We start from the raw sequence: 21,524 nt of genomic DNA on the forward strand, positions 1-21,524 counted from the left end.
TCATATATGTTGTTGCTTAGTGATTCAACAGTTGTGGGAGGGGATAAGAAGAGGCAGAACAGTTTACGATATGTTTTTTTTCAAAATTGTGTTGGGGCACAATGGCCACATCACCAATTACATCTGTCAACTTCCATTGTACACAAATGTCTTGCAATAACATGCTCAAGTTTTGAGATATATATCATTATGGTCTACTTACGCAGTGTGTGGGCTTAGATATCACTTGTCCCTTTTGTGCTACCAAAATTCAAAAATCCATGTTTTTCAGGTCTAATCTTTCAAATTTTTGTGTTTTCGTGTGCATGTATCTCAGTTTTTCTGACTGATATGGGCATGATGAGTTCTGTATGTGTTTACGTCACATTAAGCTTTGTTGTTGTTGTTGTTGTGGTGGTGGTCTTCAGTCCTGAGACTGGTTTGATGCAGCTCTCCATGCTACTCTATCCTGTGCAAGCTTCTTCATCTCCCAGTACTTAACTGCAACCTACATCCTTCTGAATCTGCTTAGTGTATTCATCTCTAGGTCTCCCTCTACGATTTTTGCCCTCCATGCTGCCCTCCAATGCTAAATTTGTGATCCCTTGATGCCTCAAAACATGTCCTACCAACCGGTCCCTTCTTTTTGTCAAGTTGTGCCACAAACTCCTCTTCTCCCCAATTCTATTCAATACCTCCTCATTAGTTATGTGATCTACTCATTTAATCTTCAGCATTCTTCTGTAGCACCACATTTCGAAAGCTTCTATTCTCTTCTTGTCCAAAATATTTATCATCCTTGTTTCACTTACATACATGGCTACACTCCATACAAACACTTTCAGAAACGACTTCCTGACACTTAAATCTATGCTCGATGTTAACAAATTTCTCTTCTTCAGAAACGCTTTCGTTGCCATTGCCAGTCTACATTTTATATCCTCTGTACTTCGACCATCATCAGTTATTTTACTCCCTAAATAGCAAAACTCCTTTACTACTATAAGTGTCTCATTTCCTAATCTAATTCCCTCAGCATCACCCTATTTAATGTTACTACATTGCATTATCCTCGTTTTGCTTTTGTTGATGTTCATCTTATATCCTCCTTTAAAGACGCTGTCCATTCCGTTCAACTGGTCTTCCAAGTCCTTTGCTGTCTCTGGCCGAATTGCAATGTCATCGGCGAACCTCAAAGTTCTTATTTCTTCTCCATGAATTTTAATACCTACTCTGAATTTTTCTTTTGTTTCCTTTACTGCTTGCTCAATATACAGATTGAATAACATCGGGGAGAGGCTACAACCGTCTCACCCCCTTCCCAACCACTGCTTCCCTTTCATGCCCCTCGACTCTTATAACTGCCATCTGGTTTCTGTACAAATTGTAAATAGCCTTTCGCTCCCTGTATTTTACCCCTGCCACCTTCAGAATTTGAAAGAGAGTATTCCAGTCCACATTATCAAAAGCTTTCTCCAGGTCTACAAATGCTAGAAACGTAGGTTTGCCTTTTCTTAATCTTTCTTCTAAGATCAGTCGTAAGGTTAGTATTCCCTCACGTGTTCCAACATTTCTGCGGAATCCAAACTGATCTTCCGCAAGGTCAGCTTCTACCAGTTTTTCCATTCGTCTTTAAAGAATTTGCGTTAGTATTTTGCAGCTGTGACTTATTAAACTGATAGTTCGGTAATTTTCACATCTGTCAACACCTGCTTTCTTTGGGATTGGAATTACTATATTCTTCTTGATGTCTGAGGGTATTTTGCCTGTCTCATACATCTTGCTCACCAGATGGTAGAGTTTTGTCAGGATTTGTTGTCTACTCCCGGGGCATTGTTTCCACTCAGGTCTTTCAGTGCTCTGTCAAACTCTTCACACAGTATCTTATCTCCCATTTCGTCTTCATCTACATCCTCTTCCATTTCCATAATATTGTCCTCAAGTACATCGCCATTGTATAAACCCTCTATATACTCCTTCCACCTTTCCGCCTTCCCTTCTTTGCCTAGAACTGGGATTCCATCTGAGCTCTTGATATTCATACAAGTGGCTATCTTTTCTCCAAAGGTCTCTTTAATTTTACTGTAGGCAGTATCTATCTTACCCCTCGTGAGATAAGCCTCTTCATCCTTACATTTGTCCTCTAGCCATCCCTGCTTAGCCATTTTGCACTTCCTGTCGATCTCATTTTTGAGACATTTATATTCCTTTTTGCCTGCTTCATTTACTGCATTTTTTATTTTCTCCTTTCATCAATTAAATTCAATATTTCTTCTGTTACCCAAGGATTTCTATTAGCCCTCGTCTTTTTACCTACTTGATCTTCTGCTGCCTTCACTACTTCATCCCTCAGAGCTACCCATTCTTCTTCTACTGTATTTCTTTCCTCCATTCCTGTCAATTGTTCCCTTATGCTCTCCCTGAAACTCTCTACAACCTCTGGTTCTTTCAGTTTATCCAGGTCCCATCTCCTTAAATTAGCACCTTTTTGCAGTTTCTTCAGTTTTAATCTACTGTTCATAACCAATAGATTGTTGTCGGAGTCCACATCTGCCCCTGTAAATGTCTTAAAATTTAAAACCTTATTCCTAAATCTCTGTCTTACCTTTATATAATATATCTGATACCTTTTAGTATCTCCAGGATTCTTCCATGTATACAACCTTCTTTTATGATTCTTGAACCAAGTATTAGTTGTGATTAAGTTATGCTCTGTGCAAAATTCTACCAGATGGCTTCCTCTTTCATTTCTTCCCCCCCAATCCGTATTCACCTACTATGTTTCCTTCTCTCCCTTTTCCTACTGACAAATTCCAGTCACCCATGACTATTAAATTTTCGTCTCCCTTCACTACCTGAATAATTTGTTTTATCTCATCATACATTTCATCAATTTCTTTATAATCTGCAGAGCCAGTTGGCATATAAACTTGTACTACTGTAGTAGGTGTGGGCTTTATGTCTATCTTGGCTACGATAATGCATTCACTATGCTGTTTGTAGTAGCTTACACGCACTCTTATTGTTTTATTCATTATTAAACCTACTCCTGCATTACCCCTATTTGATTTTGTATTTATAACCCTGTATTCATCTGACCAAAAGTCTCGTTCCTCCTGCCACCGAACTTCACTAATTCCCACTATATCTAACTTTAACCTATCCATTTCCCTTTTTAAATTTTCTAAACTACCTGCCTGTTTAAGGGATCTGACATTCCACGCTCCGATCCGTAGAACGCCAGCTTTATTTCTCCTGATAATGACGTCCTCTTGAGTAGTCCCCACCCGGAGATCCAAATGGGGGACTATTTTACCTCCGGAATATTTTACCCAAGAGGACGCCATCATCATTTAATCATACAGTAAAGCTGCATGTCCTCGGGAAAAATTACGGCTGTAGTTTCCCCTTGCTTTCAGCTGTTCGCAGTACCAGCACAGCAAAGCCGTTTTGGTTAATGTTACAAGGCCAGAACCGTCAATCATCCAGACTGTTGCCCCTGCAACTACTGAAAAGGCTGCTGCCCCTCTTCAGGAACCACACGTTTATCTGGCCTCTCAACAGATACCCCTCCGTTGTGGTTGCACCTACGGTATGGCCATCTGTATCGCTGAGGCACGCAAGCCTCCCCACCAATGGCAAGGTCCATGGTTCATGGGGGGGGGGGGGGGGGGGGGGGGGGAGGGGGGGAATTAAGCTTACCACAAATAAATTTATACCATTTTTGAGTGAATTATATTCTGCATAGAGGGCACCTACAATATGTACCTGTTAACGTATTAAATTTTTTAATCACATTTTGGAATTTTTTATTTTCCCTCAGAAATATGTTGTTGGTGTTTTGATTCATGGAGAGTGTTCTCTAAATGGATGTTACTGGGTTGTAAAAATTTTGCTGGACTGTGTGGAATAGTTCTGAAGTTATTTAGACCTGAAGTTGGGTCTGAGGATAGATTGCCAGATGTGGGTTCAATTTCTGGGTCACGCCACCTTCTTTCACAAGTCATAATTCTGGAACTAATTGACAGGTGAAATTAATGCTTTGTACACGAGTGTTCCACACATGGTAGAATTAGTGTACTGAATTTCAGTCAAATCGGAGACTGAGCTGGAGCCCCTGTTTGAACTGCCATGGAATGACCCTATGGGGTTACCTTAAGAGCAAAGTGTACAAAGAAAGGTCTCATAGCATTGGTGATCTCAAAGCAAGAATTCGGCTGCAAATCGAGAGAATTCCTTAGGGTATGCTCCATCATGTGATGGACCGCTTTGTAAATCGCCTGTGAGAATGCCATGATCGAGAACGACGCCACCTTGCTGATGTTATTTTCAAACAATGAAAAAAATGTGTAGATGTTTCTTAAATGCTTTTCAACATAGAATAAGAGTGTATGAATAAACTTGTGATATCTGCATCCGTATTTATTTTACGCTCATTTAAAAAAATGTGGGTTTGACTGCCGCACCGTCCAAGAGGTATAGTCATGTAGGGCACACACATTCATATACCATACATACTACAGCAAAAATAAAAACATGCTTATCAACCAAAGTTAGCCAACACATAAATCTATTGATCTCATGATAACAAAAACGATATTTCATCAACGCAAACTCCCAAACAGAAAGCCTAGACTACTCAAACCAGGAACCCCTCCCAATATAATGGTATATGTTGCACCCCTAACAATGTCGTATGTGCTGGTTGTAGATGCAACAACTTTAATATACATTAACCAAATAATTGTAGGAATTTAATCCTGCTCTGGATGTCATTCCGCATTGTGACATGCAGAGACCTACTTGCGAATGTTGCTGTCACATCCAGAACTAAAAAAAAGTAAACCTAATGCTCTGACCATGAACAATAGAGTGCACTAACGATTCCAAATGCAAATATCAGTATATTGCCCATAACTATAAATATCAAGATATTCACTAATTAACTGCCATAAGCTCTTCCAACATTATCATCACAGCAAGCACTCAGGAAGTTCAATATTACTAAGAAGTCCTGGGAAAAAAAATCAGAAACATAAACAACACAACACTATAGAACAAGTATGCCACCCTGTACTCCCAGTGCTCCCTCCACAGAAACAATAGATTTAAAAATACACCTCACCACCATGACGTAGCTCAACAGTTATATTGTGGGTCAAAGCAGGATAGTGGTATTGGACATGTCATGGGTCAAGCCAGGATAGTGGTACTGGACATTTGAGATTATGCTAGTATCATCTATGGACAACATTGACTCTGCTTAAGGCAGGTGGTTTGGTTAATCATTTATAAAAATTCAGGCTAATGGAGAGCCTAACAGAGAGCCTTGAGGTAATTTATTACTAACTTTCTTGTGGCCTGAAAATATCATTTTTATGACATTTCACCTGTCAACATCCTAGAAAAATATGATGTGAAATAGTTGTAGGGAACATCATGGATACAACATTTGTAAATTTGCTAAGCAGCAATTCATGGTTTCTCAAATCAATGACCTGAAGAGTAGGAACAGCCCAAATTTTAAATAATTTTGATTTACAGCATTTTTAACCCATTTTGAGCATTGACTAGCATTTTATTCATATTTTAAAAAGTTAAGAACCTTTCATGAACATTTCTTCTAAAGTCACTAGAGAAAACTATAACATTATAAATATTAAACTAATTATAAATACAGAGACTGCTCACAGAAAAGCAGAAGCATTGAGTTATTGGTAGGCACACATAAAAGAAAGAAAACTTGCTAACGTTGGTATACTTTGAAGGTTTTGACAGAATTGCTTACTGAAACTTACTTGCAGGAAGCAAAACATTTAGTAATGCCAATATGCAGACTTAGAACATGCCACTATCCCATCTGTTGGAACTATTAATTCATTACGTGACAAGGCAAGAGCAATATGGTGAAAGAATGTTTTGAAGGAAGGGTAGATCACTTGGACCCCAGGATGAGACAGACCACTTGTTTTTAGAGCCTTGATTTGAGGAGCTCCTAAAGGCAAAGTACAGCATGTTGACTATTGAGAATTTGTGAAATTACCTATAACCTAAACAGATATCGGCATACATATTTTGAATGGACAGTAAGGTAATAAGATACTTGACATCAAATGATCCCTAAGAAAGATACAGATACTTTTCAGTGAAAATTCAATATAGGATTTTAAGAAATAAAATCTATTAAGAATAGTATTAGAATAAAGTATCACACGCTACGTACATTAAATTACTTACATTTTACAAAGATTTGTACATGTTAGACTCTAGATCTAGATATAAAATTGAATGTATTTGAAATTTCATTATAGGATAACTACATATTAGTAAAATAGTGCTAAAAACAGAATATTTTTTCGTGCTAAGAAAATTGTGTTTTGCTGATTTTTTTTCCCCTCTGTTTTTGAGTGTGTTTGTGTGTGTCTTTGTCTTGTTGAAAAAGAGACTGTGAGTGAGCGAGTCAGTAAGAGAAGAATTAAGGAAGATATGAAGAGCACTGTTGATTTAACACAGCTTTTCTCATAGTTTTGTGTCCTTGGTCAAGTGATATACGTCCATTCAACATTAATCCCACTTCATAGTTTTATGAGAAATATTTGAAAAATATATTTAATGACTGTTTTTCGTTTCCTGTAACAATGAAGGATGGAGGTAGATGTCAAAGAGACATCTGCAGCTGGAGATACCAGTGATGGAGCAGTTAATGCACATGAAGAGAGGGGAGACGAGAGTGATGTAAAAGATACTGTGATGAATATCACAACTGAGAATACTGCAGGTGATGATAAAGCTATTCTTATTTTTGCATAGACATACTGAATTGGAATGTATTGGGCAACTAATACTAAACCAGCGCAAACTGACACAAGAAAAGACACAAGACTTGTCAATTTCTTGATTAAGTCATATGATGTGTGGTGGATAAAAAAGATTACCTTCTTCTCCCACAATACTTTTTTGTACGTGATAGATGTATACAGAACTCCGTATACAATAAATGCAGAAATGTGCCAGTAACTTTTGAAAAATCCATATCCTACTGTAATACTCTCCCCAGTTAAAAACCCATTGGTTAAACTAAGTTGTGCAATTCTGTAAAGCAAAAATAGAAAAAATAGAAGACAGTTCCTGAATCTTTAAACAACTGTAGTGTAAGACAAATACTCCTAACTTATTTTTGCAATTTTAGATCTGTTATGTTTGTTGTTTTTATGCTATAACTAACACCTGTTTTTTGTATCCTAATTAATTTTCACTTTATTCATTTTATCTGGTTACCATTCATTTAGCTTAATGTCAGCTATTCCATTCGTCTTGTCTAATTCATTATCTGTGTCAGTTCAGGTGCATATTTTTCACACTTACCAGCCAAATGGAAACACATTGTTTATGACAGTTGTTGAAGGGTTGATAGCCAGTCCATAGTGGAGGAAGTAGTGTGCACTGAATAAATACAAGGTTCATGGATGTGTTTGGAATTGAAAGGTCTAGGTTGTATTGCCCGGCAAAGTAAACCGAAGATTTGATTAAGGTGGAAACTCCTTCATGTTTACAGAAGCCAGCAGAAGAGAGGTAGTTACAGTGTACACTTAAGGATCCTTAAAAGTAGGTCACACTCAGATACTACACATCTGTACACTAACACCTTGGATAGCACAATCTTTAATAACATTGACATACATATTTTATTTGGCAATGCTTCTTGCTCGCTATCACTGTAGCTTCATCTTTCACAGTGCATGAATCCTAGTTTCTCTGAGTGAACCTTTCACCTCCTTAATTCTGTTGCTTCATCTTTCCATAAAAATTTGTGCCTTTCTCTGAAACTAGATAGTCCATACCATATGATGATTCATTTCTTCTGACACCTTTTAGAAACCAAATCCCATGGCCAGAGTAATTTGTTTCATAGCGTCTCTTCAAACTTTAAGGTAATATTCTGTGTGCCAAAAGTTGTGAAGGTTTTGCAAAGATAGTTTATCTTGGTAACATTCACAATATCGTAGATATTTTTGGCTAATAACAGAGTTAATTCATACCCTTAATCAGCTATTTATTGTGTGCACTTTAGCCTCATGCCATAGTTCTCACAGAATCAGCTTACTGAACTGTAATATTTTCACTGCATATTGTGTCTGAATTTATGTCGCCAATGTTACTCCCTCTTCTTCCTCGCCATCAGTAAATTTAATGATATTAACAGCAACTCATGGTGCCTGCTATAAGGTATCAGTGAAGGGAAGCAAGAAAATGTTACTGATTTAAAGATTGCAACCAAAAAGCTTGCAAGATGATAGTTAAATCTAAACTTTTCGTTTCACTGGAACAGTTATTACTGATGACTAATGTTAATAAGCACATCTGCTTCTCCCCTTCTCATTTACTTAGTAATCTGCCTACTTTTCTCCATTCAAACAATTAAACATTGCTCCACCCAACAGAACCTAAAAGCTTCAAGGACATGGTTATCTTAGTACTGCTACCTTGTATTCCCCTACTACATCTTTTCCCAAATTTATCCAAAGTCTTGGAAAGCAAAGGGAGGAAAAAATCAGGAAAATAAAAATCCCATAAGATAGTGTGCAACACAAAGTTAATGACTTATTCACACTTAAGTGCCACTATTACAATATCATATTCAGATTTATCAGATAACATAATAGTAATCACAAAGTGCACCAGACATATCATCATAATACAAAATAAAGTTGAGGTCTCTTCATCAAGAAATTGTAACAGTTAGTGAAAATAGGGTTAATTAGTAAGTAAAGAAATGTAGTTAATATTAAGATGATAAACAAAATGTATGAATATCTTTCTCACAGTACTGAAGGTACGTGGCTGTTATATATTCAGGAATGGAAACTATTGAATCTAAATGATTATTAACTTTATGAATATAATGGAGGGAAACATTCTACATGGGAAAAATACATCTAAAAACAAAGATGATGTCACTTACCAAACGAAAGCGTTGGTATGTTGATAGTCACACAAACTAACACAAACACACACAGAAAATTCAAGATTTCGCAACCCACGGTTGCTTCATCAGGAAATAGGGAAGGAGAGGGAAAGACGAAAGGATGTGTGTCTTAAGGGAGAGGGTAAGGAGTCATTCCAATCCCGGGAGCAGAAAGACTTAACTTAGGGGGAAAAAAGGACAGGTATACACTCTCGCTCGCGCGCGACGTACACAACACAACACACACACACACACACACACACACACACACACACACACACACACACACACACAAGTAAAGGCAAAGAGTTTGGGCAGAGATGTCGGTCGAGGCGGAAGTACAAAGGCAAATAAGTTGTTGAATGACAGGTGAGGTATGAGCGGCGACAACTAGAAATTAACGGAGGTTGGGGCCTGGTGGGTAACGGGAAGAGAGGATGTACTGAAGGGCAAGTTCCCATCTCCGGAGTTCTGATAGGTAGGTGTTGGTGAGAAGTATCCAGATAACCCGGACGGTGTAACACTGTGCCAAGATGTGCTGGCTGTGCACCAAGGCATGTTTAGCCACAGGGTGATCCTCATTACCAACAAACACTGTCTGCCTGTGTCCATTCATGCGAATGGACAGTTTGTTGCTGGTCATTCCCACATCACACTGTAGGCAGCTCAGTTGGTAAATCACGTGGGTGCTTTCACACATGGCTCTGCCTTTTATTGTGTACACCTTCCGGGTTACAGGACTGGAGTAAGTGGTGTAAAACCTGTCCCATGCACCCTCCCACCACCACCTACTCCAGTCCTGTACACGATCAAACGCAGAGCCACGTGTGAAAGCACCCACGTGATTTACAAACTGAGCTGCCTACACTGTGAAGCTTTCTATGTGGGAACGACCAGCAACAAACTGTCCATTCGCAGGAATGGACACAGGCAGACAGTGTTTGTTAGTAATGAGGATCACCCTGTGGCTAAACATGCCTTGGTGCATGGCCAGCACATCTTGGCACTGTGTTACACCGTCCGGGTTATCTGGATACTTCCCACCAGCACCAACCTATCAGAACTCCGGAGATGGGAACTTGCCCTTCAGTACATCCTCTCTTCCCGTTACCCACCAGGCCTCAACCTCCGTTAAGTTCTAGTTGCCGCCGCTCATACCTCGCCCTGTCATTCAACAACTTATTTGCCTCTGTACTTCCGCCTCGACTGACATCTTTGCCCAAACTCTTTGCCTTTACATATGTCAGCTTGTGTCGGTATATGTGTGGATGGATATGTGTGTGTGTGCGCAAGTGTATACCTCTCCTTTTCCCCCCTAAGGTAAATCTTTCCGCTCCCGGGATTGGAATGACTCCTTACCCTCTCCCTTAAAACCCACATCCTTTCGTCTTTCCCTCTCCTTCCCTCTTTCCTGATGAAGCTACCGTGGGTTGCGAAAGCTTGAATTTTTGTGTGTGTGTGTGTGTGTGTGTGTGTGTGTGTGTGTGTGTGTGTGTGTGTTTGTTTGTTTGTTTGTTTGTGTGTCTATCAACATACCAACGCTTTTGTTTGGTAAGTGACATCATCTTTGTTTTTAGATATATTTGATTATTAACTTTTGTCTAAATACTCTTCCCTTTGTAGTTTCATATCTTTCTCGTTTGGTTATATTCTCATTTGTACAAATCCTGTATCAACCCTGTTATTTCTAATGGTCTGCTAAAAATCAACAAAACTTTACACCTCATTGTCACACATAAAGAGTCTCTTTCCGTATTTGTGTGATGATATGTCTTATTGCCCAGTGGGGCAGAACAGCTACACATAGGTGCCCGTGCTACAACTGGAGATTGGTGTTTGTTGGCTAGTATAGCCAGGTGGTTCAGTGTGAGCAGAACAGGGTCCATACATGGGTGTAGGTCAACAGCTTCTTCCTGCACGTGCGCAAATTGCATATAGTGGTGCTGCTCCACCACGAGGGTGGGAAGTGAGCAGATGTGGTGGCCTGCACAGTGTCTGGAACCGGTGCAGTCACTGTGTCAGAAAACTGGCAGTCCTGCTCCACACTTGCGCAGGCTGTTTATCCTTTCTTCTGCCACATTAATTTCCTCATGCACACTCCTTTTCCTAGCATTGCTCCATTCTTAACCCCCAAAACATTGCAATCTCACTTTGTAGTTTAATAAACTCACTCAAACCTGTAAAGTTTTTTTCAGTCATCTCTGTGTTCTTGCTGTCACAGATGTATCACGAGGCTTGTGGTTTGTCCTTTTCTTCTTTCTTACACATTTGGTGTTCCTGAAATGGTTGTGGATCCTTTTTTTTGTCCTGCTTTCCCCGTCTTGTACTTGCTTTGCTTTTCTTTCATTGCCTTACATTTTGTATGACTGTATTCTCTATGGAAAATGCAGGATGGAATAATGACAGTTTTGTGAAGAGGTTAGATTGCTACTCAACATATAATGGAGATGATGTGTTGCAACCAGACACAACAAAAATACTACTGAACATGTGAGTTTTGGTCGGAAGGCCTGGTTCTGAAACACACACACACACACACACACACACACACACACATATATTCACTGCAGCTCACACACATATGACCAGTGTCTCTGGCTGTGTGTGTGTGTGTGTGTGTGTGTGTGTGTGTGTGTGTGTGTGTATTTCAGGAGAAGACCTGCCTTTGATGGGATAGGTGATGTTAGTGACCAGACTGGGGTAGATGGTGGTCCTATTGGGGTATGAGCCATGTGGAAGGGATTGGAAGCAGGGGTTGTGTAAGGATGGATGAGTATATTGTGTAGGTTTGGTTGATGGCGGAATGCCACTGTCCTTCCCACTTGTTCATCCTTACACAACCCCTGCTTCCAATCCCTTACTTTATGGCTCATACCCCTGTAATAGACCTAGATGCAAGACCTGTCCCATACATCCTCCTACCACCACCTACTGCAGTCCGGTCACTAACATCACCTATCCCATCAAAGGCAGGGCTACCTGTGAAACCAGTCACTTGATTTACAAGCTAAGCTGCAACCACTATGCTTCTATGTAGGCATGACAACCAACAAGCTGACTGTCCGCATGAATGGCCATGAATAAACTGTGGCCAAGAAACAAGTGGACCACCCTACTGCTGAACAAGTTGCCAAATATGATATCCCTCATTTCAGTGACTGCTTCACAGCCTATGCCATATGGATCCTTCCCACCAACACCAACTTTTCTGAATTGCGCAGATGGGAACTTTCCCTGCAATACACTCTATATTCCCGTAACCCTCCTGGCCTCAACCTTCCTTAGTCACTGTCCTCACACATCCAGCACCCTCCCTGTGCCCATTCCACCACTACACAGCTGTCATTTCACTGCCACACCCAGGTCTTTTAATTTCTTTTTATGTCTCTCTTTTCTACAACTTCCTCCCCCCCTCCCCATCTTATTTCCTGTTGTCCATTTAAACTGCAGCACTTCACTGTCTGCCACTCCCACCACGGGATCTCCCTCTGCCCTAGCCTCCTCCTTACCCCCACCCAGTTGCCACCCCTATCATGCACTGGTGCTGGTGCTTGCAGTGTGGTTTCAGTTGCCTGAGACTGCAGACCTATGTGCGTGAGTGTGTGCGTGTGCGCGTGGGTATGTGTCTATCGTTGTCAAAGGCCTTAATGGCCAAAAGCTATAATTGTGTTCTGCCTGTTGCAACTCAACAACTCCGCCATATGGTGAGTAGCAACTTTCCTCCCAATATTGTGACATTCCATCCTGGATTTTCCATTGTTTGATTTACCTTGTCTCTTTAGCATTTTGGGATACATATGAATGTGTTTTTCTTCTGGCCAGTATTCTTGTAGGAATGCTACCTAAAAATCTTATTAGCTTTCTGCTGTCATTCGTAAGCCCATGCACCAAATGACTGCATCTCACATTACCTTCTCTGATATGGAACTGATCTTCTCACCTACTGTCCAGTCAGCAGGGCAGTTTCCTTTGAAGTTTGTCAAAAATATGACAGGGTGGATCGAGTCTTCCAAAACAGATTTGCCGATGCCACTTACCAGAGAGCTGTGATGCCCTATGAGTGTGATTCCATTGTGTAAGCTATGTGACTCTGTTTGTAATTCATTTTTGATGCATTCCTGTGATCTTATTATTGTCCTTGGTGCTTTCAGTCCTCACTGTTTCCATTTGGTTATAGAGCTTACCACATTTATCACATGTTCTTCTACAGTCTTCTCGATTTTAGCAACATCACTATGCACTGCCTTCATGTCACATTTTACTTTCACATTTTCTGTCTGACATAAACCTGTGCTTGCGCAGGTTTCCTTTCCGTAGCTGTGACTCTTTTGGATTGATTTTGTAATCCTGGTTCTGATTCAGAAATTCTTTCCTGTTTGTCTGTTGCCAATTCCTAACATTTGGCTACAAGATGTTCTAGCTAATGAAATATTGACATAAGATTTTTTGTTATGTTCATCCTTTTCCTTGTTCTTCCTTCTACTTCTTGTTCTTCGTTCGTAAACTCATTAATGCAACAACACACCCAGGGATGGAACACACTGCCGCCTTGGTGTCTTTGGAGGCCCAAAGTGATTTTAAGCTTGACACAGTACCCGAAAAATTGTACTCCAGATATGGTTTTTACAACTTTGTTTTAATCTATTTTATTTGTCTTTAGTACTGTATGTAAGATTTTCCCCCACTCTGGTGTCACTTCCATCCAAAAATCCAGAATCTTTAGCTTTGTCTCCTTGTTCCCATTTTGTCATCCTGGTCCTTATTTATCCTGAGAAGTGCTCTTTTGGCCACAAAGAGAATTCACAATGATACATGCATAACAACCATTGTCTGACTTTACTAAATATGTGAATGGTTACAACAGAGGTGACTTTAAACCTTCACAGGCTATTTCACACCCAAAAATATGGTTGTTACCCAAAAAACTTCTGCTGCAGCAACACTAAAGATTGTTATGATCATTTGGCACCTGCTCTAAGGTATCGGTGCGTGTGCCGCTTCATTCACTACTACTATAAAGGTCAGAATCAATAAAATTTTAGAAGACAATAGTTAAATCAAAGTGCTTTATTTCACTGAAACCCTTATTTCTAATAAAAAGTTAATTCCTGCAACTGTTTTTTTCCTTCTCCCTTCTAGTTGTCACACATTGCTCCACTAGCTTCAACCTTGTACAACAGAATCCGAAAGCCCACAGAGGCACTTTCCACAATTTGATTAGTCTGCAGTGTAATAAAGCACACGAATTAGAACTGGAATGCAGCTGTACCTAGACACGCGGTCACATTAAATTCCTGCTGTGACCAGTTCTGTGGCTCGCTTTGTTGAGTAATGCATTGGCACTAGGATTGATTCAGATGTGGTAAGTAATAAGGGAAGGGCAAACTGTGTGCTTGGGATAACAAATCCTAAATAATGTCCCATGATGTAAAGATTAAAGGACAGTGGCAGAGATGGTTGTTCTAAGTTGAATGTAAAATTCTTAAAACTCGTAGCATTTTGACACGTGCCCAGAGTGGCTCTATGTTGGTAAGATGGAATTCTTACAGATAAACAACACAACTTATATGTAATCTGCGTGATTACTGCACTCATGCAACACTTTTTTTTGTGTCTACGAGGGGAGTGTTACAGGAAGCAAAGAAAACAAACCTTTTGGCACAGAATGAGTTTTGCGGAGCGAAAGCGGTAAGTTGCTAGTCTTTCGTGCACAGCTGCCTTAAAGGGAGATGGAACCTGTATTTTATGCTTTCCTGTGAGAGTGACAAAAAGGGATAACTGACATATAATTGTTATGTGTAATCAAGGGCTAAATGGTTTCTACACAAAGAAGTTGGTAGTGGTATCTCTGGTGGGCTAATATTTGGTTCACCAAAATGTAGTAAAATACTTTTGGCACCCAACAAAAAAGCACAGAAAAAGTGCAATGATGGTTTGTAGAATCTTGTGTTACTGGTTAGTAGTGTGTTAATTGTCACAGTAATTAATAGTTAAATGTTAGGTGCTGGTGTGTATTTGGGTTATGCTCTAGCTTTTATCATTGCATATATTTCATGGCATCCTCATTAATTATTGGCTGCCGACAATTGTCATCTCTTGTAAACCCCCTCCCCCTCGAACCCACACACAGACTTACTTCCTATGGTTACATCGAGCTTCTCTTATTACATATTCAATGTAGTGCAATCTTGATCTTCCTCTTCTTACCTAGCTTCTAATATTGATTTTAGTCATTCCTATCTCACTTCAAAATACAGTAGGCTGCAATAGTCCTTTTATTTCTGATTTTTATACTTACCCTTGTAACACTCCTTTTCACAACATTTTAAAACTTGTGTGATTGTTATTTTACTGAAAGTTTGACCACGAGTGTGGTGCTATTAACTTAGGCAAATGGACTCAGAATTAATGTAATTAACGTGTTGTACAGTCTCCAACCGCATTCAGAGTTTTTAATGAGTAACAAACTTACAATAATCAAACCCATAATTTCAATTATTAGTTAACTTTCTACATTAACTATTTCATGCGAAAGCTTCTGAAACAATGTTTAAGTGTAATATTGATTATGTACTTTACAGTGAGACACTAAGTAATCAGTAAATCTCTGCCTTCCCTTATCAAAACATCCTGTATGGTTCTGAAAAAGGTAGCCAAAGAAACTAATCTGCAACCTAACTTCATTTATATTTATGTCCCTTAAACACAAATACACATAAATGAACATGCACTTGTTACATTTTGCAAACATTGAAACAAACCAAAGCGAGTAGTTCTTTCTCTTGAGTGTTCATTGAGCAAAACTGTCAGAATTAATTTACTTGTAGATTACTGGTTGATTTCTCATGAAAATCTTTTTCTGTTATGACGTTATGCAACAGTCAAAATTTTTTAACCTTTTTAATGAGACTGAATCTTTAAATAAATTCATTGTTTTTATTGTGCCTGTCAGCTACTCAACATCTCCAAATAAATTCATTGTTTTTGTTGTGCCTGTCAGCTACTCAACATCTTCACTATATAGTGAGTAGCAACACGTCATTTTCATAATATTGTTGTTACTGAACCTGGAAATAGTTCTTCAAAATGACACAAAATTCCGATAGACCTTGTAAAGCAAATAATTAGGTTTTTTCTTTAAAATTATGAGGCTAAGGTAAATTTTAAGACTTGAACCAGAAATTTTTCACAGATAGTGTGACTTAGGTAAGTAACAGTCTGTATGCACATGTAAATTGAATTATATTGATAAAAGAACAAATATATACTGGCCTGCATGAGTTAAAGTTTTAAAGAAAACTACATTGCATAAAAGTGTCGATGCGAAGCGCTCTGTCGGTGTTGGTGAACGATGTGTAGTTTCAGCCTCAGCAATTGCAAGGCTCTCATACTGTTTTTCTTCTAATTAACAGTTGCCATGGAATACTGTTTAAACATTTAGCTTCTTTATTATCAGAGCCAATGACTGTCAAAGGCAATTTTCCATGAAGTTGTACATACTTTAACTTCAGTTACAAACCAATGTATGCTCACTGCCTTGAGCTTCGTCCCGAGTTAGTGTGCTCTCCACGCTTCTTCCACATTTTCCATTGACACACTTTTGCTCATTAGCACAGAGGGACTTCACTCCAGCTTTTCCTATCCTATTGTTACAATTCTATTTACCTTATTTATGGATGAGTAACCTTGCTATATATTCACAGATTATCTTACAGGATGCCAACCCATGCAATTTAAGATTGAAATTGACAAGCAGATCACAGAACAAGTTAATATATTTAAATTTTTAGGGTACAGTATTACATGCATGGAATACAATTAAATACAAAATAAATTAGACCTATTTCATTATTTCTGTGGAATTTTACATAGAACGCTGGGAAAGGAAATCCACAAAGACAGTCTGCTAAAGTTCTGTAAGGCTATGGCTACACCAGCACTGCTCTGTGGATGTGAAAACAGCACTCAGAAGAGAAATGAAAAGAGAATGAAAGCCTGTGAAATGAATTTCCTTAGATATGTGGCTCGATATAAGTAAAAAGGGAAATGAAGACACACAAGCTGAACTGCAAAACATAATTGACATAATGAAACAATATCACTAAAGATGGAAAGAACATACGGACCATATACCAGATGCAAAAATTACTATAAAGCCATAAAACAATATAAACCAAAAGGCAAGCATTAATTCGGAAGGCCAATGAAGAAATGGCTTGAACAGTTTTGAATGACAACAAACAGACCAAAAGGCCCAATCCTTGATGTAGATGGTGATGATGATAAACTTCTGTGTATATAAATTTTTCATACTTAATACAAAATCAGAAATAAAAATAAATAATAGCAAAATGTACATGCATATAGCTAAAACACCTTCATCCAAATCACTCTGGATCTTATTTTATTACTGTGTAACCGATGTCTGCTCAGTAACTAGGATGGCAGCTTGAACCATCAACACAGTGAAACAGTTCTGCTCATGACCAGGCAGTTGTGAGCAGGCAATGTTAAGTAATCAGTTGCCCAAGACATTCTCCAGAATGTTTTGAAGAAGTGAAAAGTGTGCACAAAGTCTGTCCTTACATACCTTGACCTCTGAACGAAAACATTGATACGTCGACACCTGCAGAGACTTGATTGAGAAGCAAAATGTATACAATTCTGTTCTGGAAGAAATCATCAAAGCTGACAAGACTTGGCGTTTCCAATACAAACCTACCACAAACGACAAAGTGCAGAAATTCGCAAGTGTGGTCAATGCTTTGACAATGCAGATGACCTCCTACCCAATGTGACATGCTGAGTTGAACAAGGTCCCAAGACGGACTTTCCTGAGAGTGTCTCATGGTTGTGTGAATGTTTTGTGTGTTGTATTAAAGTGGGAGAGACTATGCAGAACACCTGAAGTGTTAAAACAATTGTATCTGAGATTTATTTTTAACCTGTATGTACACTTGTAAGGTGGATAAGCACATTCTTAGATCAGAGAAAGACTGTTACATACCACCTGTTGTATTACCATGCCTGCTAACCCATTGTCACTGGGAAATTGAGTTTTAGGTTGATGAGAGTGTTACTATGCTATTGGAAGTAGAAAATATAGTAAATGCTTATAGTTGTTCATAGTTTGGGGATCTTTAATAAAGGGAGAGCATTATTAATACAAAACAACTTTTACATGTTGAAACAAAATGTACAGTTGAATAGTTCTGGTTGCCGAGTTATAGAGCATCACATTTAACTCTTTGAAGTAACTTGATAAAAATACAGCAGCATTTGTATTACGCACATTCGAATATCCATTCCCACCGTCAACAAAGATCATTGCAAACAATGTTGTTTAGCTGTGGTGTGATAATCAAGCAAAAATATTGCCCATACTAGAAGCAGATAATATATTCAGGTTTTTGTTTCGGTCCCTATTGAATAAATATGATGACACATTCATGATGTAGGCGCTTAATCTTGATATTACTGGTAGCTTAAATATTCCCGCCTTCTGCCCCCCCCCCCCCTTCCCCCACCCTCCAGTTTCCTACCTTAAAATTGTATATTTCAATTACCTTTTTGTAAATTAATCATATTTTTCAAGGCAACAACCTGTGCATGGGTATACCTCATTTATGAAGCAAATAAATATTTAGTGAACACCTAGAAGAAGCCTTTTATTTTTAATTTCTTTTAACCTCTTTTTTTTTCCCCCGTGTATCACAATGTCTTTGTGTAAGTCCATTGTTACCTTGGTCACAATGAAGGTCTACATTACTGAGCAGTTAAGTGGCAATACGTGTTGCATACCATTTAATTTTCTCTATTTATCTTTTGTTTGTGCTGTGTGCATGAGACATTTTCTTTGAAAATTGGATTCTCATTAAAAATGTGTTTTCTTCTCAATAAAAGTGGATTTTCCACCTCACAGATTCTTAGCAAAATAATGGGACAGGGTTAAAACCTTGTCTGATTCTGGTTTGATTTTAATATTTCCATTCTGTTTCTCTGTGTGATATACTTTTGAACATTATGTGTGGCATTCAGACTTGATTTTGCTTTTATTGTCTCTAAACAAAACACATAAGATTGTGTTTCTAACAGTACCTTGGAAATCCTTTTTTCCTGCGTGTGTTACTTGCACAGATCCTCTCCCTTTTAGAGGCCCTGAATTCTGTAATCGAGAGTACAAACAATTCAGTTATTGTTGACAATAGATCGATGAAGTAAGTTATACCATCAAAATCATATTACCTTTTCTTTTAGTTGTTTGATTTGTACTTTTGGTTTGCTGTGTATTGCCTTTTCGCATGAAGTTAATTACTGAACCTCCAGAAAACTAAGGTAAAAATTTTAATTTTAGAAATGACAAAATAGATCAGTGTTTTTTTGGTCCTTTAGTCTAATTTTCCATTTATGGAGAATTAGCTTCATGTGTGAGACGTGTTTGAAAATAATTCTATATTTCAAACCATGATCCCTAAAATTATAGAAGATCAATACATTTAATGAAAAAGAAGGTTTTTCTTTCACAGATAAGCAGCCAGTAGCTGTCTTCAGGAGAAATAACTCACAGTACAAGCAACAAAATGAATAACAACACTCTTATATTTTAATATCACAAGTTGCTTTTTCCTGGCTAATGGTGGTGGTGATTTGAGGGGAGGGGGGGAGGCTCACTCAGTAATCAGGCAGATCATGGGACTCCCCCTGCCCTTCTTTGAAGAGGAATAAAATGAGACACCTGTGTATGGTATAATATTATATCATGTTATTACATTCTCTGTACAATTACATCAGAAAAGGGGGAGGGAGAGCAGAAAGGAAAGAAGTTTCGAGATTGAAAAGTTTTCATATGTTGCTGGACTGTTAAATTAATGTTATAAAGAAGGTTAATTGATGTAGACAGACAAAAAGACAGACCAGTACTTACCTTAAGGTGTAATGCTTAATGATACTGTTAGAAACTGTTAATATGATTAGAGAACTCTTATCTTTTGGAACTACATGTTCCTTCTTCAGAGCTGAAAGGGGGACCAGTCGTGAGAAAGTAAGGGGGAGGAGGGGGCAGGAGCCATGTTAGACATTGGGTTACACTAAGATCAGTCTGTCGTCTCATTCTCCCCTCCAAAAAATTATTTCTTGTCATTACATCACATTATTTTATGTGTGACCGAACAATCACCACCATCTTGGCCTAGGCCTGCAACTAGGTTATGCAGCAGCTTCAACCTACAGTTTCAAAAAGTTATAAGAAATATCCAAGCTGTGCCAGAAATGATTTAAGCCAATCTCTCTGGATATGACGTAACCATGAATAAAATTGAACAGTCTCAAATTTGGTGCTCAAAAATTTATTGCATCTTTTCTCATTCTTTGGTGGCTTCTTATAAATTTACTCCTAGTGGTTGTATGAAACTGACACTGCCAGCCTGTGTACTGTAAGGGGAAAGCATCCTGTCTGGTACTATTCCTATTAAAGATTTTAGCACACAACTTCCTATTAAGATAGTCCCCCTTCCCCCTCCCCTGTCCTATCCTTATCTTAAGGCCATCAGTGAATGCTTATTAATTCCTGTACAGTCTCCAGTCCTTCAGAGCTTTCCTTATTTCACCTTCCAGAGGATGAGTTTTGAGTTTTTTTAATACCTGTTCCCCAATTTCCTCTTCTACTTGAACTTCTTAAGTAGTTGATATTTTCATATTGTGTTTAGTATTTTAATTACTTAAATGTATCAGTAAAATATGCAGTTTTCTGAATGAATATTTCACCTTGCAGCCATGTGTGTAGTGTTGTCAAACACATGGTGCCAAATTAAAACTGTAAGTCAGACTGGAGTCAAATCATGACTTGTGCCTTTCACAGGCTGTCTTACTGACTGAGCTATCTAAAACTTGTGAACTGCTTTCACAATATCAATTCTATCAGTACATCTCCCCAACTTTGCAAACTTCACCTGAGGTACATTTTTAATTCATTCTGGATATCTCACAACAATACACACTTTATTGCTGAGTGAAAGTGTCTGGATACAGCTCATACATTTTTAGTGGCCTATTTCTCCACAGTATTCTTTTACCAGTGGAACTAACACAGAGAGGCATGCAGAAAACTTTCTGTAACATATGAACAATGAAAAATTCAGGATGGAATAATAACAATGTTATTAAAAGGATATAAGGAGATATGGAGCTGCAGATAGGCACAACAAAAAACTGCTGTACATTGAAGCTTTTGGCCAGAAGGTCTTCTTCTAAATTAGGAAAAACACACACACACACACACACACACACACACACACACTCACACCAGCATGACAAACGCACATAGGCACGGTCTCTGGCATCTGAGGCCTGACTGCGAATAGCAAGTGCATCGTATGGAAGAAGCAAGAAGCTATCTGTGGGTGGTGGGGATGAAGCAGAGGCTGGGGTGGGGGTTAGCAGGGTAGGTTGGGTGAAAATGTAGAGCTAGTTGTGGGAGCCTACAGAGATGCAATGTGGATGGGGTAGGGCTGCTAGATGCAGTCGGGAAATTGGGGGTGCAAGGAGGGGAGATTACGTTGGTGGACTTGAAGGCTGTGTAGTG

The 21,524-nt window shown here is 38.7% G+C and overlaps 1 protein-coding gene across 4 annotated transcripts in view; it reads left to right on the top strand.

The window, feature by feature from the left end:
- Positions 1-21,524, top strand: part of LOC126278135 (host cell factor 1-like) — a 119,394-nt gene that overhangs the window by 7,445 nt on the left and 90,425 nt on the right. For 3 of the 4 annotated variants that reach the window (XM_049978025.1, XM_049978023.1, XM_049978024.1), the window contains exon 2: positions 6,624-6,757. The exons of the other annotated variant lie outside the window; for it this stretch is intronic. In XM_049978025.1, coding sequence (XP_049833982.1) covers positions 6,625-6,757 — 133 coding nt within the window. In that variant the 5' untranslated portion in view covers position 6,624. The remainder of the gene's footprint in view (positions 1-6,623; positions 6,758-21,524) is intronic. 4 annotated transcript variants of the gene reach the window in all.

This window comes from Schistocerca gregaria, chromosome 6 (assembly GCF_023897955.1).
Source record: "Schistocerca gregaria isolate iqSchGreg1 chromosome 6, iqSchGreg1.2, whole genome shotgun sequence".
Taxonomy (NCBI): Eukaryota; Metazoa; Arthropoda; class Insecta; order Orthoptera; family Acrididae; genus Schistocerca; species Schistocerca gregaria.